Here is a 17,679-nt window from a genome sequence, read left to right as displayed (position 1 = left end):
TTTCAGAGTCCTTCGACGAACACTTCAAGCGAACACCACAAGTCGCCAAGCTAAAGTTCTGTAGATTTTATGTTTATTGTCTTTTGGACGGAAAAGTTTGGGTGTCCGCAGTGTAAAGGTTGTCGACGAGCAGATCAACTCTGGACAGCAACTTCAGCAGCGCCATTTGGCTCATCTTGTTTATCATCTGCTGGTTCGCTAGGCTCGGCCTTCTTCTTCGTCGTCGTTTTCTTCGGTTTGGGCATCGGGTCCTTGTCTTCGATTTCGGGTAATGTCTCCCCTGTTTTCATGTTCGCCACACGCCTACTAGCACGGCTAGGGACATGACTCTCCTTCACTTTCTTGGGCTTTTTGGTGGCAGGTTCGCCGTCAGCTTTTTTAGGACGGCCTCGTGCCCGCTTGTCCGCAGCATTGCCCTCTCCATCTTTGCTCGCGTCCTTTGTCTCACTTTCTTCAACAGCTTGATCTTTAGAGTCCTCTGCAGGCTTTTCTTCAGGCGCCTCTGCCTTCTTTTCGGGCTGAGCCTCTGCAGCTTTAGCTCCTTTTTTGCTTGGCATTTTCGAAATAGCAAACAGCGATTTAGGGAAAGCGATGCAAAAAATCGAAGAAGCGAATACGGCTTTCGAAAACTGCTGCGAGAAGCCACGATCAGTTCCACTACAACACAACAGCGGGAAACTCGACGAGCAAAACCGGTTTTTAACCTGTTCTAGGAGAATAGCTAACCAATGAAATCAAAGAAAAGCATGGAAAATCACATTGATTGGCAGGTTAGCTGACACAAGGCGTCCTTGGATAACTGTGACAACTACTCGACAATATTTCTTCAATGAAAGGGCGACGCCTGGTCAATTTCAAATCCGCGCGCTTTCTGATCGCAAAATATAGTAGCCTTCAAAATAGAAAAATATAAATAAATCATGAAAATACAAAAAATATGTAAAACTGAAAAAGCGCAACCCAGTTGATATGTATAAACCGGTAATACACGTGGACTCATTCAAAAGTGAAAGTTTGATAGGAATACAGTTTAAAAACAATGCTCCGTAAACAATTGAGGTATACTGCTGTTTTACTATATACAAGACCCTGTTAGCCCGAGAATATGCCGAAACAGCTGGCGGGAACGTCTCATCTAACATAATTAACCAAACCCGAGACAGCTCGGAAACAGTCGATCATGATCCGGGGTTTACCCTGAGAAGCCGCTGTTTTTGCAGGCTCAAAGCATACTATACCACAGGCAAACCGCGTTATAAACTTGAGCCCACCTAATCAAGCTCAAAAACCCCAGAAAATCTACTAGGCTCAAAACGTTTTTTACCACTGGTGACAACCACTGGTGACAACCACTGGTGACAACCACTGGTGACAACCACCCGTGACAACCACTGGTAACAACCACTCGTGACAAAACCACTCGTGACAACCACTCGTGACAAAACCACTGGTGACAACCACTCGTGACAACCACTCGTGACAAAACCACTGGTGACAAAACCACTGGTGACAACCACTCGTGACAACCACTCGTGACAACCACTCGTGACAAAACCACTGGTGACAACCACTCGTGACAACCACTCGTGACAAAACCACTCGTGACAAAACCACTGGTGACAACCACTCGTGACAACCACTCGTGACAAACACTCGTGACAAAACCCCTCTTGTGACGGCTACTATTTGAAGACCGTTCGTGACAATTGCTTATTAGATACAAACGTAAAATTTAACTCAATACTTTAGCACTATAAAAAAATAGCGTAATTATTAATTTGCTTCATTGTTTAACAATTATAAGTTTGTTGTCGGCATTTATCAGCAGCTTAGATTTTTCGAAGCAGGAAAGAAATGTCATACCATAAACATGAAAAGTATCTGTGTAATTAAATCCTTAGATCAAATCCTTATACGCAACTTCGTGTTCAATTCTATATTATGAGAAACATGAAAGTAATAATAAGTTTAATTCAACCTCTCGAAGTATAGACTAGATTACAGGTGAGTCAGAGATACAAGTAAGCACTACAACAAAGTACAATTAATTTAAATGTAATTAGCATATTTAACAGTAACGAACTCGTTGAAACGACTCGTATTAGTAGGCCTCTGATACGATGTAGATTTAGACCTGAGGTTATACCCTGAATCATGTGTAATGCGACGCCCTTTAATGATAGGAAAAAGAGGATTCTGTAGTTTGATTCTGGAAACGACTCGCCGGCATGCAATATTTCTTCGCTCGTGCAACGTTGGAAGGTTTGCAAGTGTGAGTGAACCCTCATAACTAAGACCTGGGAAAGTAAATGTTCATTTCATACTATTTCATTCCTGTTACCTAAGTCACTTGGTAACGAGGTTTGAGACCTCGAGGGGTAATAACAAATTCTTAAAAATAGTAATGTTTTTTTTTTGTAAACTAAAACTCGCTGCGGGTTAAAACTCCACGGGTTTCTTTGGTATTCTATCTAGTACCGCGGTGTTATTTACATATATTTATGGCGCCTGTCAGGGAATGAGGCGCATATTCATTCATACTAAGATATGGTGAGGGGTGAAAATTTATTTATAATGAGGCTGTCAATACATACTACAGTGTATTGCCCCAATTACCGACGGTTTTTGCATTTACCACCATAACTTTATAGAACACTTAGAATAGAACACTTTTGATATTTTTCCAGTAACAAGATTAGACGTTAACCTAATAAAATACTTATAATATATTTACATATTTTTCAAGTTTAGGGCGCCATGCTCGAAAAGTATGGGTCACTGATTTGCCCTAATCCCGGTCTTCGTAAGATCTCTCATCCACGTTAATTAGATTGAGATCGCACCAATTTCCGGGAAGAAATTAACAGAATACCACTCGTGACAATTGGCTTTAATTCGATAGCAATTGATCCGAATCAAACCAAACTCATATAGATGAAGGGTCTTAGTAAGGTCTCTCATGCACGTTAATTAGATTGAGATCGCACCAATTTCACTGATTTGCCCTAATCCCGGTCTTCGTAAGATCTTTCATCCACGTTAATTACATTGAGATCGCTTTATTTTCCTGGAAGAAATTAACAGAATACCACTCTTGACAATTGGCTTTAATTCGATAGCAATTGATCCGAATCAAACCAAACTCATACAGATGAAGGTTCTTAGTAAGGTCTCTCATGCACGTTAATTAGATTGAGATCGCACCATTCTAGGAAGAAATTAACAGAATACCGCTCGTGACAATCGGCTTTAATTCGATAGCAATTGATCCGAATCGAACCAAACTCATACAGATGAAAGGTCTTGGTAAGATCTCTCATCCACGATAATTAGATTGAGATCGCACCAATTTCCAGGAAGAAATTAACAGAATGCCACTCGTGACAATTGGCTTTAATTCGATAGCAATGGATCCGAATCAAACCAAACTTATACAGATCTCAATGCAATTAACGTGGATGAGAGACCTTACCAAGACCTTTCATCTGTATGAGTTTGGTTCGATTCGGATCAATTGCTATTGAATAAGAGCCAATTGTCACGAGTGGTATTCTGTTAATTTCTTCCAGGAAAATAAAGCGATCTCAATGTAATTAACGTTGATGACAGATCTTACGAAGACCGGGATTAGGGCAAATCAGTGAAATTGGTGCGATCTCAATCTAATTAACGTGCATGAGAGACCTTACTAAGACCCTTCATCTATATGAGTTTGGTTTGATTCGGATCAATTGCTATCGAATTAAAGCCAATTGTCACGAGTGGTATTCTGTTAATTTCTTCCCGGAAATTGGTGCGATTTCAATCTAATTAACGTGGATGAGAGATCTTACGAAGACCGGGATTAGGGCAAATCAGTGACCCATACTTTTCGAGCACGGCGCTTGAAAAATATGTAAATATATTATAAGTATTTTATTAGGTTAACGTATAATCTTGTTACTGGAAAAATATCAAGTGTTCTATTCTAAGTGTTCTATAAAGTTATGGTGGTAAATGCAAAAACCGTCCGTAATTGGGGCAATACACTGTAGTATGTATTGACAGCCTCATTATAAATAAATTTTCACACCTCACCATATCTTAGTATGAATGAATAAGCGCCGCATTCCCTGACAGGCGCCCTAAATGTATGTAAATAACACCGCGATACTAAACAGAATACCAAAGAAACCCGTGGGGTTTTAACCCGCAGCGAGTTTTAGTTTACAAAAAAAAAATTACTATTTTTAAGAATTTTGTATTACCCCTCGAGGTCTCAAACCTCGTTACCAAGTGACTTAGGTAACAGGAATGAAATATTATGAAATGAACATTTACTTTCCCAGGTCGTAGTTATGAGGGTTCACTCACGCTTGCAAACCTTCCAACGTTAAATTAATTGTACTTTGTTGTAGTGCTTACTTGTATCTCTGACTCACCTGTAATCCAGTCTATACTTCGAGAGGTTGAATTAAACTTATTATTACTTTCATGTTTCTCATAATATAGAATTGAACACGAAGTTGCGTATAAGGATTTGATCTAAGGATTTAATTACACAGATACTTTTCATGTTTATGGTATGACATTTCTTTCCTGCTTCGAAAAATCTGAGATGCTGATATATGCCGACAACAAACTTATAATTGTTAAACAATGAAGCAAATTAATAATTATGCTATTTTTTATAGTGCTAAAGTAATGAGTTAAATTTTACGTTTGTATTTAATAAGCGATTGTCACGAACGGTCTTCAAATAGTAGCCGTCACACGAGAGGTTTTGTCACGAGTGTTTGTCACGAGTGGTTTTGTCACCAGTGGTTGTCACCAGTGGTTTTGTCACGAGTGGTTGTCACGAGTGGTTGTCACGAGTGGTTGTCACCAGTGGTTTTGTCACGAGTGGTTGTCACCAGTGGTTTTGTCACGAGTGGTTGTCACCAGTGGTTGTCACGAGTGGTTGTCACCAGTGGTTGTCACCAGTGGTTGTCACGAGTGGTTGTCACCAGTGGTTTTGTCACGAGTGGTTGTCACCAGTGGTTTTGTCACGAGTGGTTGTCACGAGTGGTTGTCACGAGTGGTTGTCACGAGTGGTTGTCACCAGTGGTTGTCACCAGTGGTGAAAAACGTTTTGACCCCTGCTCCAGAAAATAGACGAATTTAGAAACGATTAAATTTTATTTTTGAGTTTTCTTTTTTTATGACTAAGATAATTCAACGCTAGAAAAGTGTTGGAACTCATATACAAACTAGGTTTGGCTACCACAGAAGCCTTGTAGAGGGGGATGTTTCGCCTAGATTTATTATTTTTATTTCTTTGACAAAAGACATCATCATATTTACTGGCAGTGACTACAACATTTATTTAATTACATTGGAACCTCGATAAAACGAACTCCTCCGTATATGGTATAATGAACTATTTCCTTCAGCCTGGCCAAAAATGTCAATATTTGATGAAAGATAATTAGCAAACAGACCAACAAGGATGAACTTTCTTCAATCCTATGAAATGACAATAGCCGCTAGTTACAGATCGACATAATCTTGTCTGCCTTGTATACATTATATTAATTTCTTTATCTTTGAAGGCTTTTTGTGGGAAAAGAATAAATAGCTGTTTGTTGCCAGTTTCACTTCTTAAATGATGACATAAATAATAAAAAGAACTGAATTGGATGTTATCTATTTAGCATCTTGTAGTTTAAACTAGTTTTGTTTGTATGTTCAGGTTCTCTAGTTTCGTACAGATCTATACTGAGACGATAGCTTTGTGTTGGAATTTTAAAGAATGATGTTTGTTTTATGGTACTGTATCAGATCCATAAATCCTGTTTTTTTACAATGTAACACCACTGAAAATAAATTATTACAAATTAGTCCGAAATAACTTCTTGACCAGTCCTTTGGCACTTCGTTAAATCAAGGTTCTCTGTATGCAAATTCAACAAATTTGAAAAAAGAACAATATTTTTTTCTAAATTTCTCTCTGGGCCCAATATGATCTAAGCAAACATTTAACATTATAAATACAGGCAAGATTTACTATAAATGGTCAAAATTCTAAACTATTTTTTTCTCTCAAAGTACCAAAATATATATTTATACTCCACTTCATGTTCCTCGATTTTGGAGTTTTTCCAAATTATGAGTGCAAAAAGAGTTTGACTGTACAGTTCCTGTAGAAATCAGGGTCCCTCTTGTGGGATACTAAAGTTCAGGTTGATAGGTGAAACATCTCCTGGGGTCATCGCTGCGGGTTGCATGGCCTCCTCAGCTAAGTGTCCAATGGAGAGTTCATGGCTGTACATTTCATCAACACTCACACATTCCCCTCGACTTCTTGAAAGAGCAATTTCTTTTAACAGGCTTTTACCCTCCTCTCGGCTCTGAGAAACGGAAAAAAAAATTATTATTATTATTATTATTATTGTGATAATTATAAACCTTTTTTAAATAATTATTTCAATAATTAACAAATGGACAGGAATTATTTCCATTAATCAAGTAAAAAGACCATCTGGTAGTACAGAAACCAGCATGTGATGCACAGACCACCCTAAAATAAACAGACCATCTTGTTTATCAATGGAGGTGTGTGTCTCTCACGTTGAGGGGGGCACTTGAGCACCTCTTACTTAAGCACTTCATTTATAATCAATAAGTCGCTAATGCAACACATGTGTAATAGATATCTTTACCTCGTTATATTCACAGCATTTGTGTGCGTAAACTTCTGCCTCCATGAGCTTCTTTTTCTTGAGGTAATATCTTGCTACAAATGTATATGCTATACAGAGCTCTTCTGTGGAAACAACCTATAAAGCATGGTAAAAGATGATGAGTATAAAAGGTCCAAAGCTACCATTTCCTCAGTCTCCTTTGCAGCCCGACCGCTGGAGGCTGCCAAGAAAACTCTACCATTTCCTTTACTCAAAAAGTAAATTTTGTATCACCAAACACCATGATCTGCTGGCTCAAATTTTGACGGGTCCTGGAAACAATATTTGATTTTATTGGTAAATAACATCCTACCCCAATCATCTCTGTCTGTTCGATGTAGCGTAAATAATATTTGGCAGCATCGTCTTCTTCATGGAGTTGGTCATGGAGTCTGGTAGAGAAAAGCCAAAGAATAGCAGGCAGTATTACAAGTTTTCCTTAACAAAAACTAATGAAATCCTGAAAAGCAATTTAGCTTGTTATAGGATATTTTTAGGTGTTCGCAGATTTCAAGGTCTTTGGACTTGATTTTTATATCCACCAGCAAAACCATCAAAAGTGCAGTCTCTGTTTGAGAACACTGTTCAAAAGTTGAAGATTGAGAACCAAAAGTGTGGACAACTTTTAAGTATTTTAATTGGTGCCCTCCACCAATTAATAAATACTTTTTTTAAGAGCAGTAGCAAAAAAGATGGCAAAAAAATTTGTGCTTTTAATTTGGCTGATCTATGCATGGTGCTGTTATACATAGCACTTTTAATTCTGAGAACAAAATGTAATTAAAGCCATTGAAACAGTTTTATGCCAAACATGGAACAAAGAAAATACTTAGTAATTCCAAGTTGATACCTGTTAGTGATTAGTTGTAGCCATAAAAGCTATTTTGTGTAAATTCAGCCATGGGTCAATGGGTTAAAAGTGTCCATACATTTGGTTCTTTTACTGTTATTACAGTTTTCAAGAGCAGTTAAACGATTTTGGAAAATGTCCATAAGTAGAGTTGTCAAGATTGTCCATTCCTGGTGAAATGCATTATAACCTATTGCAGGATTTTACCCAGTAAAATTTAAGACTTTAAAGACTTTGAAAGAGCATAATAAAATATCACCTTGCCAACTTTATGACAGCTATGCCTTCTAAATCACCCACAGATATGGCCCTGAAGAAACTCTTTGTACCAAACAAAAAATCACTAGTAAGTATATTGTACAAGAATTAAAACTGTATACAAAAAATGCTTTATAAACATTAAAATAAAAAAAAGAGAGTATTACCTTTTTGGCCTCTTGTAATTTCTCAAGCTTCTCGTAACAATCTCCCAAAGCAACAAGCATTCTAGAATCATTTGGCCTGAGAAAAGGGGGCAAATAGGTTAAAAAAAGTGTCATCTTAACCTCAAAAAACATTTCCAGACTGACAAAAATTTTCAGGCAATTCAGAATTTTAGATGTTTTTTTTAGGCAATTTCCTGATGCTGATTTTTCAACAAATTTCGGAACATAAGTACTATTGTTTTCAAACGTGCTTGGGATTGTGATGGAAGTAACATTTTGCTATTAAAGATGAGGTCATACCCTCATAACCAAAAATAAAATCAAGAGGCAAGCAATGTAGAGAAAACAGCAGCAGTTAAAATGAGCAAAAGTTCTTAGCTAGAGCAGACATTATCAGTATGCTATTTTACATAAAAAAAAACCTCTCAGATTTTTTTTCTCCAAACGGTCTAAAATATTTTTGTGTATAAAGTATGTACCATTCTAGTACAGAAGAAAAAGGACGGGGACCATCATGGCAAGGGGAAGAGGGCCAAAACACATTGGCCCCTTAACCGGCCTGTACTGGCCTTGAGAAGTACCAACAACCCGCAAAATAAACACAACAAAGATGAAGATACTCAGGTATCTATCTGAGGGAAAAATGCATCCAACCAAGGTGATAGCTACTACTCTTAAGCCAAATAGTTCAGGCTTTTTGACAAATTTCAAATCAGACAAGTAAAAAAAAGCAGAATCACACCTCTCAACAAAACGTGAAAATAACACACAAGGGAGAAGGATCAGCAAACACAGCTCAAGACACAAATAGATACCTTTATTCTGATCCTCTTGGTCCATTTTCATGGCCTCAAAACACAATATCCACTACTTGAAAGCTTGTGAAACCACTTGGATGCCAATGATTGCAAAGCATTCTGGGAGATCCGGGGAAAATTTCACGAGGGGAGGGCCAGTCAACACTCCTCTCCCCAAAGTCTTTTCACCCCAAAGCCAAACAAATCAATTCCAGGTCATACAGACCCAGAATAGCAGTGTAAACAATTTTGGAATCAATTTGGTTTCAGAAAAGACAGCATTTAGGAGAGCTGTGGTGATTCATTGGAGAATTATTTTCTAATCCAGGCAAAGCCAAACTAGAAAAAATCACCATGAATCCACCTTTGCTTGGAAATATCCATAAGCACAGCACTCAATTATGCCCCAATAGACTTCAGGATGTCCTCCCAATATGCTTATAGCTGTATTTTTTATGAAAAGTACAGGCAACCAAAAAGCTGAGCTCTGTTGGAAAGCTAGGAAACCGCTGACTAGGTGCAGCCCTGTTTGACTTTGATGGGCTGTATAAAATGCAAAATAGGGGGGGGGGGGGGGGAGTCAATGTGTTTAAACAATCCTCATCCAAGATGGTCATCAAAGTCCCTCTGGACATCCTTGATTTGCCAAGTACCTTTTGTTTAGATAGAACTCTATCATTATCATTGTCGTCACTGCACCTTAGTTTTTGTGCTTGCTGGTAGTAGTACAGACAGTAGAATGGCATTTTAAGGATCTCGTATGTCTGGCCAAGTCCATACCATGCCCTGTAATCTCTACAGTTAATGTCTGAAAAGAGAAATGGGTAAGATCAAGAGAACCTTTATCAGGATTGTTATTTTTTTTAAATCTCATAATCTAGCAATACATTAAAATAAAGCTATGCTATTAAACAATCTGTGTTTTCTAGGTTTTTAAGATGAATTCAACATATGATTTTCTTTTCTGATTATCTGAATGCTTGTATAAGGGCTGTACAGAACAGTATAAAGGGGGGGGGGGGGGTTAAGAAAAATTATTTTTATATTTTAGGCTTTGCCAAATAAGAAAGCATGTGATTGTACCAAATGCCCCTGATAAACCTCCAGCTGAATATCACATTTCATACAAACAATTTAAGTCTTGTAGGGCTCAATGGCGGCAGTTATCTAGAATACCAAATTTCATACCAACAGCCTTTCTGTATGATTCAATAGCTGCAGTTGGATTCTTGAGCTCCATGAACTCGTGACCCATCAGTGTCCAGGCAGAGGTGTACTGCCGGTTCAGCTTAAGTGCTCGCTGGAAATAGACTATGGCTTTCTCATGGAGACCTTGCAAACTGTAGTAGTTTCCTAGAAAAGGAACAACTTGATCAATACCTGTACCTTGGCAAGGGTACACACACCCACCCCACTTGACCAATCTACTGTATCAAAGCATGGGTAACTTTTTTTTAAAGCAGCTAAAGGATAATAAAATTTTATCACCTTATCAGACAGACAGGCAGGCAGGCAGATTTATTAGAGTGCCGTGAATATGATTGAGATTGATAGTGAATAAGATTGTCTATTAAAAATCAGTAAAAAATGTATTAAGCTACAATGCTATGGTGTTTTTTGGGGGCTATTAAATCTTTAAGTTTGGGAATTGTCTATTTAGTTGTTGCGAAAGAGTATTTCTAAGTTCTTTGTAAATTGGGCATTTGACAAGAAAAAGTTCTTCATTTTCCATAGTGTGACATGTGACAGCGCAGGCAAACCAGTGATTCTGGTGTTATATAATTTTTATTGTAGCAACCTCTTTCAATTTGTAGAATGTGGTCACTTAAATTCTTAGTTTTTTTAGTGCCCTACGATATTCTATATTTGATTCTTTTTGTAAATAATCCTCTAATTTCTATTCTGATTTGAATTTTCTGAATGTTCTTAGTTTGTTCCCTCCAATTGGTCTGGAATTATCGTTGAAAAGGCTTGATGTCCAATCTTGCATTTTGATATCTTTTAATCTCTGTTTGAATTCGCTTTGGTACTCCCAACAGTAGCCATAACTGTTTTGAAATAAAAGTGATTTAATTTCCATTGCCCAGTTACGCGAATTTGTAAAACTTAATTGGTCCAGATGTTTGTTATGCTATTCTGTGTTCATCAAGTGTCAGAAGGCGCGCCCAAAATGATATCGCTTTTGCTTTCATCTCGACTATAAATGGGAATTGTCCTAGTTCTGCTAATGCCTAGGATTAATTTACAGAATCTTGTATGAACTTGCTCTATCGGGTCACGTAACTCGTATAACAACTATGACTGTGCACACCCCTTAGCAATTCCTGGGTATGCACCTGATCAATACACAACCAATCAAGATGGTCCTAATTATTGATTAGAACTTTGAAAAAAAAACTGTTATCAACAATCATAAGCGAGACTAAATGCACCTGATCAATACACAACCAATCAAAGATGGTCCTAATCAGATTAGAACTCTGAAAAAAACTGTTATCAACAATCACAAAGTGTGACTAAATGCTTTTATAAATCCCCTACCCTTGGACAAGCCTACCCATCATATGATTTCAGATTGGCACTTTAATTTTAAATAAATTGCTTTACCAATAACACAGCATGTTTCCTCACAGTACTTGTCAACTTGACATGCATGGTGAGCAAGATGGTTTAGCTCTGGCTTCATTTCCTAGGTTATTTTCAAAATAAACTCATATTATGTGACAAGAACATTTTAAAAAGCTGTCATAAAATCTCAAGAAAAACCAAGTCCAATTTGCAAACTTCAATATATACTCCTGAAAATCTGCTTCAACAAATTTGCAGACAAACATCAAGGCTATGAAATTTAGTATAATAATATAACATATGGATCTACAATCACATTTTGGTCACATTTTTATCCTATCAATAAACTAGAATATGTCAAATACTGTGCTAAAGAATTCCTACTATCAAATATATATATTTTTTCAAATAAATATCATTCTTGACAATTGATTCAGTTTTAAGGATTACCTTGACATATAGGATGTTAGAGTATGTGTCAATCTGCTCTAGTGAGTAGGGATCTTTCTTCTGTAACTTTGCAAATACCCCAACAGCTGCATCAAAATCTAAAGAGCAATAGCAATAGTTCAGTAAATAATGTATCTTCAAGCCATACTTAACATGGCATCTAGCACAATGTAATATTTATTTTCAAATAATATGGGACTTTTATCATGTGGCCAATGACAATGGCAATATTCAGCTCCTTAATAAACTACTTGTGAAGATCATGGACAATTCTCAGCTGTTTTATAATAATTATAATATAAGTTTATTATTCCCTATTGCAGTTGAGACTGAATTGCAGGGAGAGCGCCAACAAACTTACAGTACACACAATTAACAATTAACATATTTTACAGTTACAAAATCGTTTAGTCTTTTGGTTTTTGTCATCTGTGTGCGCCTCGTAGTACCCAACCTAAGACTGTATTTGGCGGACACTACACATGTCCTCGAGCCATGTTTTATATTTAGATGCCTCCAGCATCATGTCAAGTGATGACTGCTTGCAAGTTCAGAAGTCATGGAACTTGGTATCTAGGGGGCTTGTTAAGATTAAAGGTTACTATTAGTAGTTGTGGAGTATAATCAAGAGGTATACTGTGTGGTTCTGTACCTCTTAGGACCTTAAAATGTTGAGCTTATCAGAGATTAGGCTTTAAGAAGGTTAAGAAGCCAAATATAGTACTTTGTGACTAAGATAGTTAGCCACATAAATAGAGGTTGGCTGCTCAATGGAGGCAACATTGTATCATAAAAAAAGTTGTTTTGTACTGGATCTAAACTAGTTTCTTCCCTGCATACAATGAAAAAGGATTTGCAGCCCCTCGTACCTCTGGCTTGGTAGTTGGCCAGGGCAGTCTGAAGCAGAATATAATAGCTTTCCCCAAAGCCTGCAGCACTCAGGTTAGCGTACTGCTGTATACTATCATCACTTGTTTGTACCTCCAGGGCAACATGGGCAACAAAAAACTCCTGCATCCAGTGACCCGGCAGCTTCAGATTTTGCAACTGAAAAAAGAAGACAACGTTATTCATAACTCTACTCTCAATTTCGCTCTAATACACAATACATACTTAATGAATATACAAAAAAGGACAGTGGACGCCTTGAGCTTTTTTAAAGAGGAGCACTTATTTATAACATTTTGCACCAAATGGGGCACTTACTTAGGAGAGGTACTTGGAAACTATTTGCTAATATTAGCATTTATGAAGACACATTAAAGCAAGGCCATTCACAGCATGCTACAGATGCTTTTCTATGCTGTGATTCTTTCAGTGGGCTGAATGATTGTCTAGCCTTACATTTCTGAGTTTAGTGAAAAGTGAGGCCAATTCAAGCCATCCACCCTTAGAGCAAGGGCTTTGTGCTAACTATAAGACAGACTCTAAGCATACTACCATGTCCTTGCTGGTGCAAAGGGAGGCCAATTCAAGCCATCCACCCCAGTGCAAGGGCTCTGCATTCACTGCCTCTTCTAACACAGCAAGGGCATCCTTCTTTAGATCTAGCTTCTTTAGGACCAAACCATATCTGCAACAAACATGAGAGATGGCTAGATTGCAAGGATGGATAGATTGCAAGGCCTAGCCACAAAGAAAAATTATAGCAATAATTTCCCAGCTTTGCAAGAAAGTGTAAGGTATTTTGTAAGAAAATGCAAATTTCTAAAGAAAGCATGCCTCTAGCACTGCTAAGCAACAGCTGTGATCTATGTCTTGCCTGACTGCAGTACTGAATGCTAACCAGACCACTAACAATTCCCTTCTACTTGACATACAAATTCAGAAGTCAATCGTTTTTTTGGTATATTTCTAACAATTATCAATTCAGGCTTTTGTGTGTGCAGTATGAGCCTATATCATTTATATTAAAAGTATCATTTATATTAAAATAGAACGGGTAAGAGACTAAAGCTAGAAGTGAAGCAAATTATAAATAAAACAAAAGTACTGTATTCTATACTTACAAATACAAACCAAAACCATCAAGTTCCTTATGCCTTTTAGACAACTCTATTCGCAATGGAACCAGAGCTTTGTTTCTGACAGTTTCTTGGGGACCTATAAAAAAGGATAAAATAAAGTTAGGTATACATCAAAAGCTTAATCATAACTGAGTGCGAGCATAAAGCCATGTGATGGTTTTGAATAAGTGTTTTCAATTTTTGTCTAATATTGTATTAAAAGAACACACTCTCATTGTCCAAAGTTTTGTTTTTATATTCTTCAACAGAAACCTCACACACTGTACATTTTTCTCTTGCAAGGGTGTCCATTTAATAGAAGTTCCAATCCCCTAATTCAATCTTTTTACCCTTTAATTGCTACCATTTATTCCATTATTTATTGACCCTTTTTCTAAAATCTAAAGGGTTGTCCCCTTAGAAGAAAGTTCCTTTTCATGTGCTACCCCGCTACAATGATCATCTGTTTATTTTTTTTGTCCCTTCCTATTTGTTTCCATATGTTATTTCCTATTTCTACGACCATGTGATGACCTATGACCACCCTGAATCATTCCAAGGGATGTGTCACATGAATGCAATGCCTTCTACCCAGAGACCAAAAATTTGAAATACAAATAGTGACATGTAGAGTTTTAGTCTAGAGGCATAGTCAGTCTGGAAAATTGGGTCACGATCAGTAAAATACCCAGACTGGATGTTAGGGGAATACAGGCATCAACAGACACCTTCTAGAGGGTAACCCCCCTAACTCCTACCTATGACATCCACAATCTCTTCTTGTTGGTGCTTGGCCCCAGACTACCATCAAACAGAAAATAATGATTACTGCCAAATTCTTAGTTCAGTAATTTGCAAGCACTCAAAATCAAGATCTTGTCTGGAAATTTAAGCATTATCAATCAAACCCCCTTGACAAGTCATAACACCTACCACAACCATTACTATGCAAATGATGCAAAACTTGAAACATAGATGGTCCATGTCCTATTCCCAGACAAGAAATTTTATTCTCAATGGGTGTGGAATTATTAATTTGGATATATAATCATAATACCTTTTAACCCTACTATTTAATCTTTAATTGAATTGGAGAAAGATAGGGGTTTATGGGAGAGGAGGACTCAACTAAAGATCCACTCAACAAACTGAAAATATGGAATACCTTACACTAAAAGCTGATGCAAAACGCCAAGGTCACATTTTCATTGCTCTCAACAGTAACCCATTCCCTCTTTGTCATAATTTCTGTGAAAATGGTACTTAGGTCTAGTAGTAACATTGAATAACACATTTGTGACTGGTAAATGGTCTGAAATACAGTGAATATTTAGGACTTTTGGAAGTGGAAGCTGACAAGATACTTACAAGGTACTTAGCATATGCATATAAAAAATATGCTTTGTGACTTTTACAACTTTCCAGGAAAAAGGCCGCCCTATCATACTCCTTACAGTCCAGGAGTGTCTTCGCCCAGCAGTACGCATCATATTCTTGGACGAACTGGGGATCGCTGTAATCTGTTTGTGGCAGGTGGTTACTCATTTGGAAGGAGGGTAAGGAGAATGAAAGCTCCGCTGACCTGTCAGTAAATCAAATATTATAATATGTTAGAATATATTTGAAATATACAGAGAAAGGCGTGTGAGATTTCTTGAGAGGGACACGTAGCTAAGTCTTGGCATTCAAATAACAAGTAGTTTACTAAACCTGTGACATTTTCCAAAATAACTGGATCATACCCTTTTCCTCAACCAAGCCTAGCATTGCCCCTAGCATGATTAAAGATGTGATCAAGCGAAGTGATGACTCACTAAATGTTTATGAAATCAGCAAAACTGTACTACATGTTGTATTGTAAGAGTCCACTCTTCGGCGAAGATGTTAGTAAGTCAAGTACTTTACTTATCATGATTATGCTTAATGTGAAATTTTTGCTATCAGACAGGGGTTCTGTTGCACATGAAAGTCATACTTGATATATACCGACTAAACATGCCTTACCATTTCGCCGAGTGTACAAGTCCCCTATCAGAGCACTCTTTAGAGGCGTAAAGAAGGTCTCTTTTGATCTCAGCAATGGATATGCTTGACATGGCCGCCATGTTGAATTCGAAAATTGCGCGGGGAACACTGATTCCCATGATCCTTTGCGTTCACTAAAGGCTAAGAGGAGAAAGTACGGGGTTTATTTTTGAAACCGATAAAAAATCTAGTAGGTTCCACCTACTAGATATCCTTATTAAAAATGGGATAAACGGAAAAAAATGATATAGTTATTTCAAAGGTAGACTCACCTTACGCAGGCCCGTACCCAGGGCGGTGCAACGCACCCCCCTCCCCCCGACAACGGCCGAAAATCCACTTTCGGTTCTCAATAGACGTGCTATTTGTAGACAAAACTATAAAGCATAAGCTAGATAATTCTGGTATGTCATCAATCCAGAAATCAGGCATTTTTATAGCAAAATCCGAAAATAAACGTTCTGTGGAGATACTGCAACGTTCTTTCCCCCCTTCCCTCCACAAAAATTATGTCCACTTTCTCGGATTTCGCACCCCCCCCCCCCCCCCCCCCCCCCCAAAAAAAAATATATATATATAATCCTGGGTAAAGGCCTGTCACGTCGCCGTCACGTTCAACCTCGACGGACAGGAGCACGTGGGACAGAAAGATAGACACAAGCGTGGATTCTCTGGATCCTTTCTGATTGAATTATCAAAATAATCCTGCTTAGTGCATAATAAATAATGACTTATAAAAATTTCTGATTGTTGAAATTGAAAGCAGCGCACTTGTTATCAAGTTGAATAAATTTTGTTTTCTCTACTTTTAGCCATGACAAATTCAAGCTTTTTATTTGCTGTTTTAAAACACATGCAGCTAGAAAACTGTTGAAGTGTTTTCAACAGTTTCACGTTTACATAATAAAATAGTTCTAAGTTCTAGGACTATCACGTCAATGACCAGATGACCCGTGGGACTTGAAGTAATACATGAGTAGAAACTATTTAATTTTTTTTCAGTCTATGTGTTTATAATTTTAGTGGCTCCAGTCGCTATAGGGGTGGATCCTATCGCGACTCGGTGTAAAATCTGTGTATTATGCATGAGTTGCGTCACAAAGCTTCCTTTGTTTGACAGAACGAATCATGTTGAAAACAGAGCTAAATGCAATGGTGTCCTTTGGGAATGCAGGCGCGTACACAGGGGGAGGGGATGCGCAAGGTGCGCGCATCCCCCCCCCTCCCCCCTTGGCGGCCTGGGTCATTTCTTATTAAGGAGTCTCCAAATACTATGCTTTTTCCATATATATATATATGACTGCGTCCCCCCCCCTCGTCCAATACAGGGAACGCGCCTGGAATGGTTCTTACACCGAGGAATACCCCGATAGGGCGATGCAAGTTTATGTTTCTTTCGTTTTAAGATATCCCTCCTCTATGGCGATGCGGAGGGACATGATTGAATTATCGAAGTTATTTAATAAATAATTGATTCAATTTGTTTTAATTGTCAAAACAAGCTTCTGTGACTGTATTAGCAATATTCAATACCCAAATAACTAAATATTACATTATCTTCTAAGGCTATACAATCTTTTTTTATAAGAATGTCCAGCCTGAGATTTCACCAAATTTTAAGAAAATGCTAAGAACATGCGGAGGCTCAGATACGTTCTAAAATGCAGAATCAAATTGTGCACATAGTAGCAACCTTATCATTGCTATTGATCATTAGTGTAATTCTCTTCCTAATAATTCATTGGGTATAATTATATTCTTATATACACTAAAATTTAAGAACATCGGTAAGAACATATTCAGCCTGAAATGGTCCCAGCTCAACTGAAAATTTGACGATCTTATAAAAAGAGTGTA

The 17,679-nt window shown here is 37.7% G+C and overlaps 2 protein-coding genes across 2 annotated transcripts; both read right to left on the bottom strand.

Moving 5' to 3' along the window:
- Window positions 1–134: 134 nt before the first annotated feature.
- On the bottom strand, window positions 135–557 carry LOC5501420 (chromo domain-containing protein cec-1). Its single transcript, XM_048728987.1, has one exon. It carries the CDS (start codon window positions 555–557, stop codon window positions 135–137), a length of 423 nt encoding a protein of 140 aa, XP_048584944.1.
- Window positions 558–5,138: 4,581 nt separating this feature from the next.
- Window positions 5,139–15,934, bottom strand: LOC5515092 (cell division cycle protein 23 homolog). The gene is made up of 15 exons (XM_001635245.3): window positions 15,802–15,934; window positions 15,166–15,379; window positions 14,556–14,598; window positions 13,801–13,894; window positions 13,232–13,364; window positions 12,661–12,838; window positions 11,792–11,889; window positions 11,381–11,462; window positions 9,962–10,126; window positions 9,473–9,581; window positions 7,977–8,052; window positions 7,811–7,872; window positions 7,015–7,093; window positions 6,681–6,797; window positions 5,139–6,368 (listed from the first exon to the last, which is right to left on the bottom strand). Exons 1-15 carry the CDS (start codon window positions 15,900–15,902, stop codon window positions 6,168–6,170), a joined length of 1,752 nt encoding a protein of 583 aa, XP_001635295.1. The 5' UTR covers window positions 15,903–15,934; the 3' UTR covers window positions 5,139–6,167.
- Between the last annotated feature and the right edge of the window lie 1,745 nt (window positions 15,935–17,679).

The sequence above is a fragment of the Nematostella vectensis genome, chromosome 6 (genome assembly GCF_932526225.1).
Source record: "Nematostella vectensis chromosome 6, jaNemVect1.1, whole genome shotgun sequence".
Lineage (NCBI taxonomy): Eukaryota > Metazoa > Cnidaria > Anthozoa > Actiniaria > Edwardsiidae > Nematostella > Nematostella vectensis.
The sequence above is the reverse complement of the archived record's forward strand: the minus strand, read 5'-3'. Positions and strand labels throughout refer to the sequence as shown.

Coding starts and splice junctions, on each gene's coding strand:
- LOC5501420 (XM_048728987.1), bottom strand. CDS start 557: ATGCCAAGCAAAAAAGGAGCTAAAGCTGCAGAGGCTCAGCCCGAAAAG.
- LOC5515092 (XM_001635245.3), bottom strand. CDS start 15,902: ATGGCGGCCATGTCAAGCATATCCATTGCTGAGATCAAAAGAGACCTT. Junction 9,582..9,961: donor ATCATACAGAAAGGCTGTTG/GTATGAAATTTG, acceptor TTCTCTTTTCAG/ACATTAACTGTAGAGATTAC. Junction 8,053..9,472: donor CAGCAAGCACAAAAACTAAG/GTGCAGTGACGA, acceptor CCCTTTTCTCAG/GCCAAATGATTCTAGAATGC.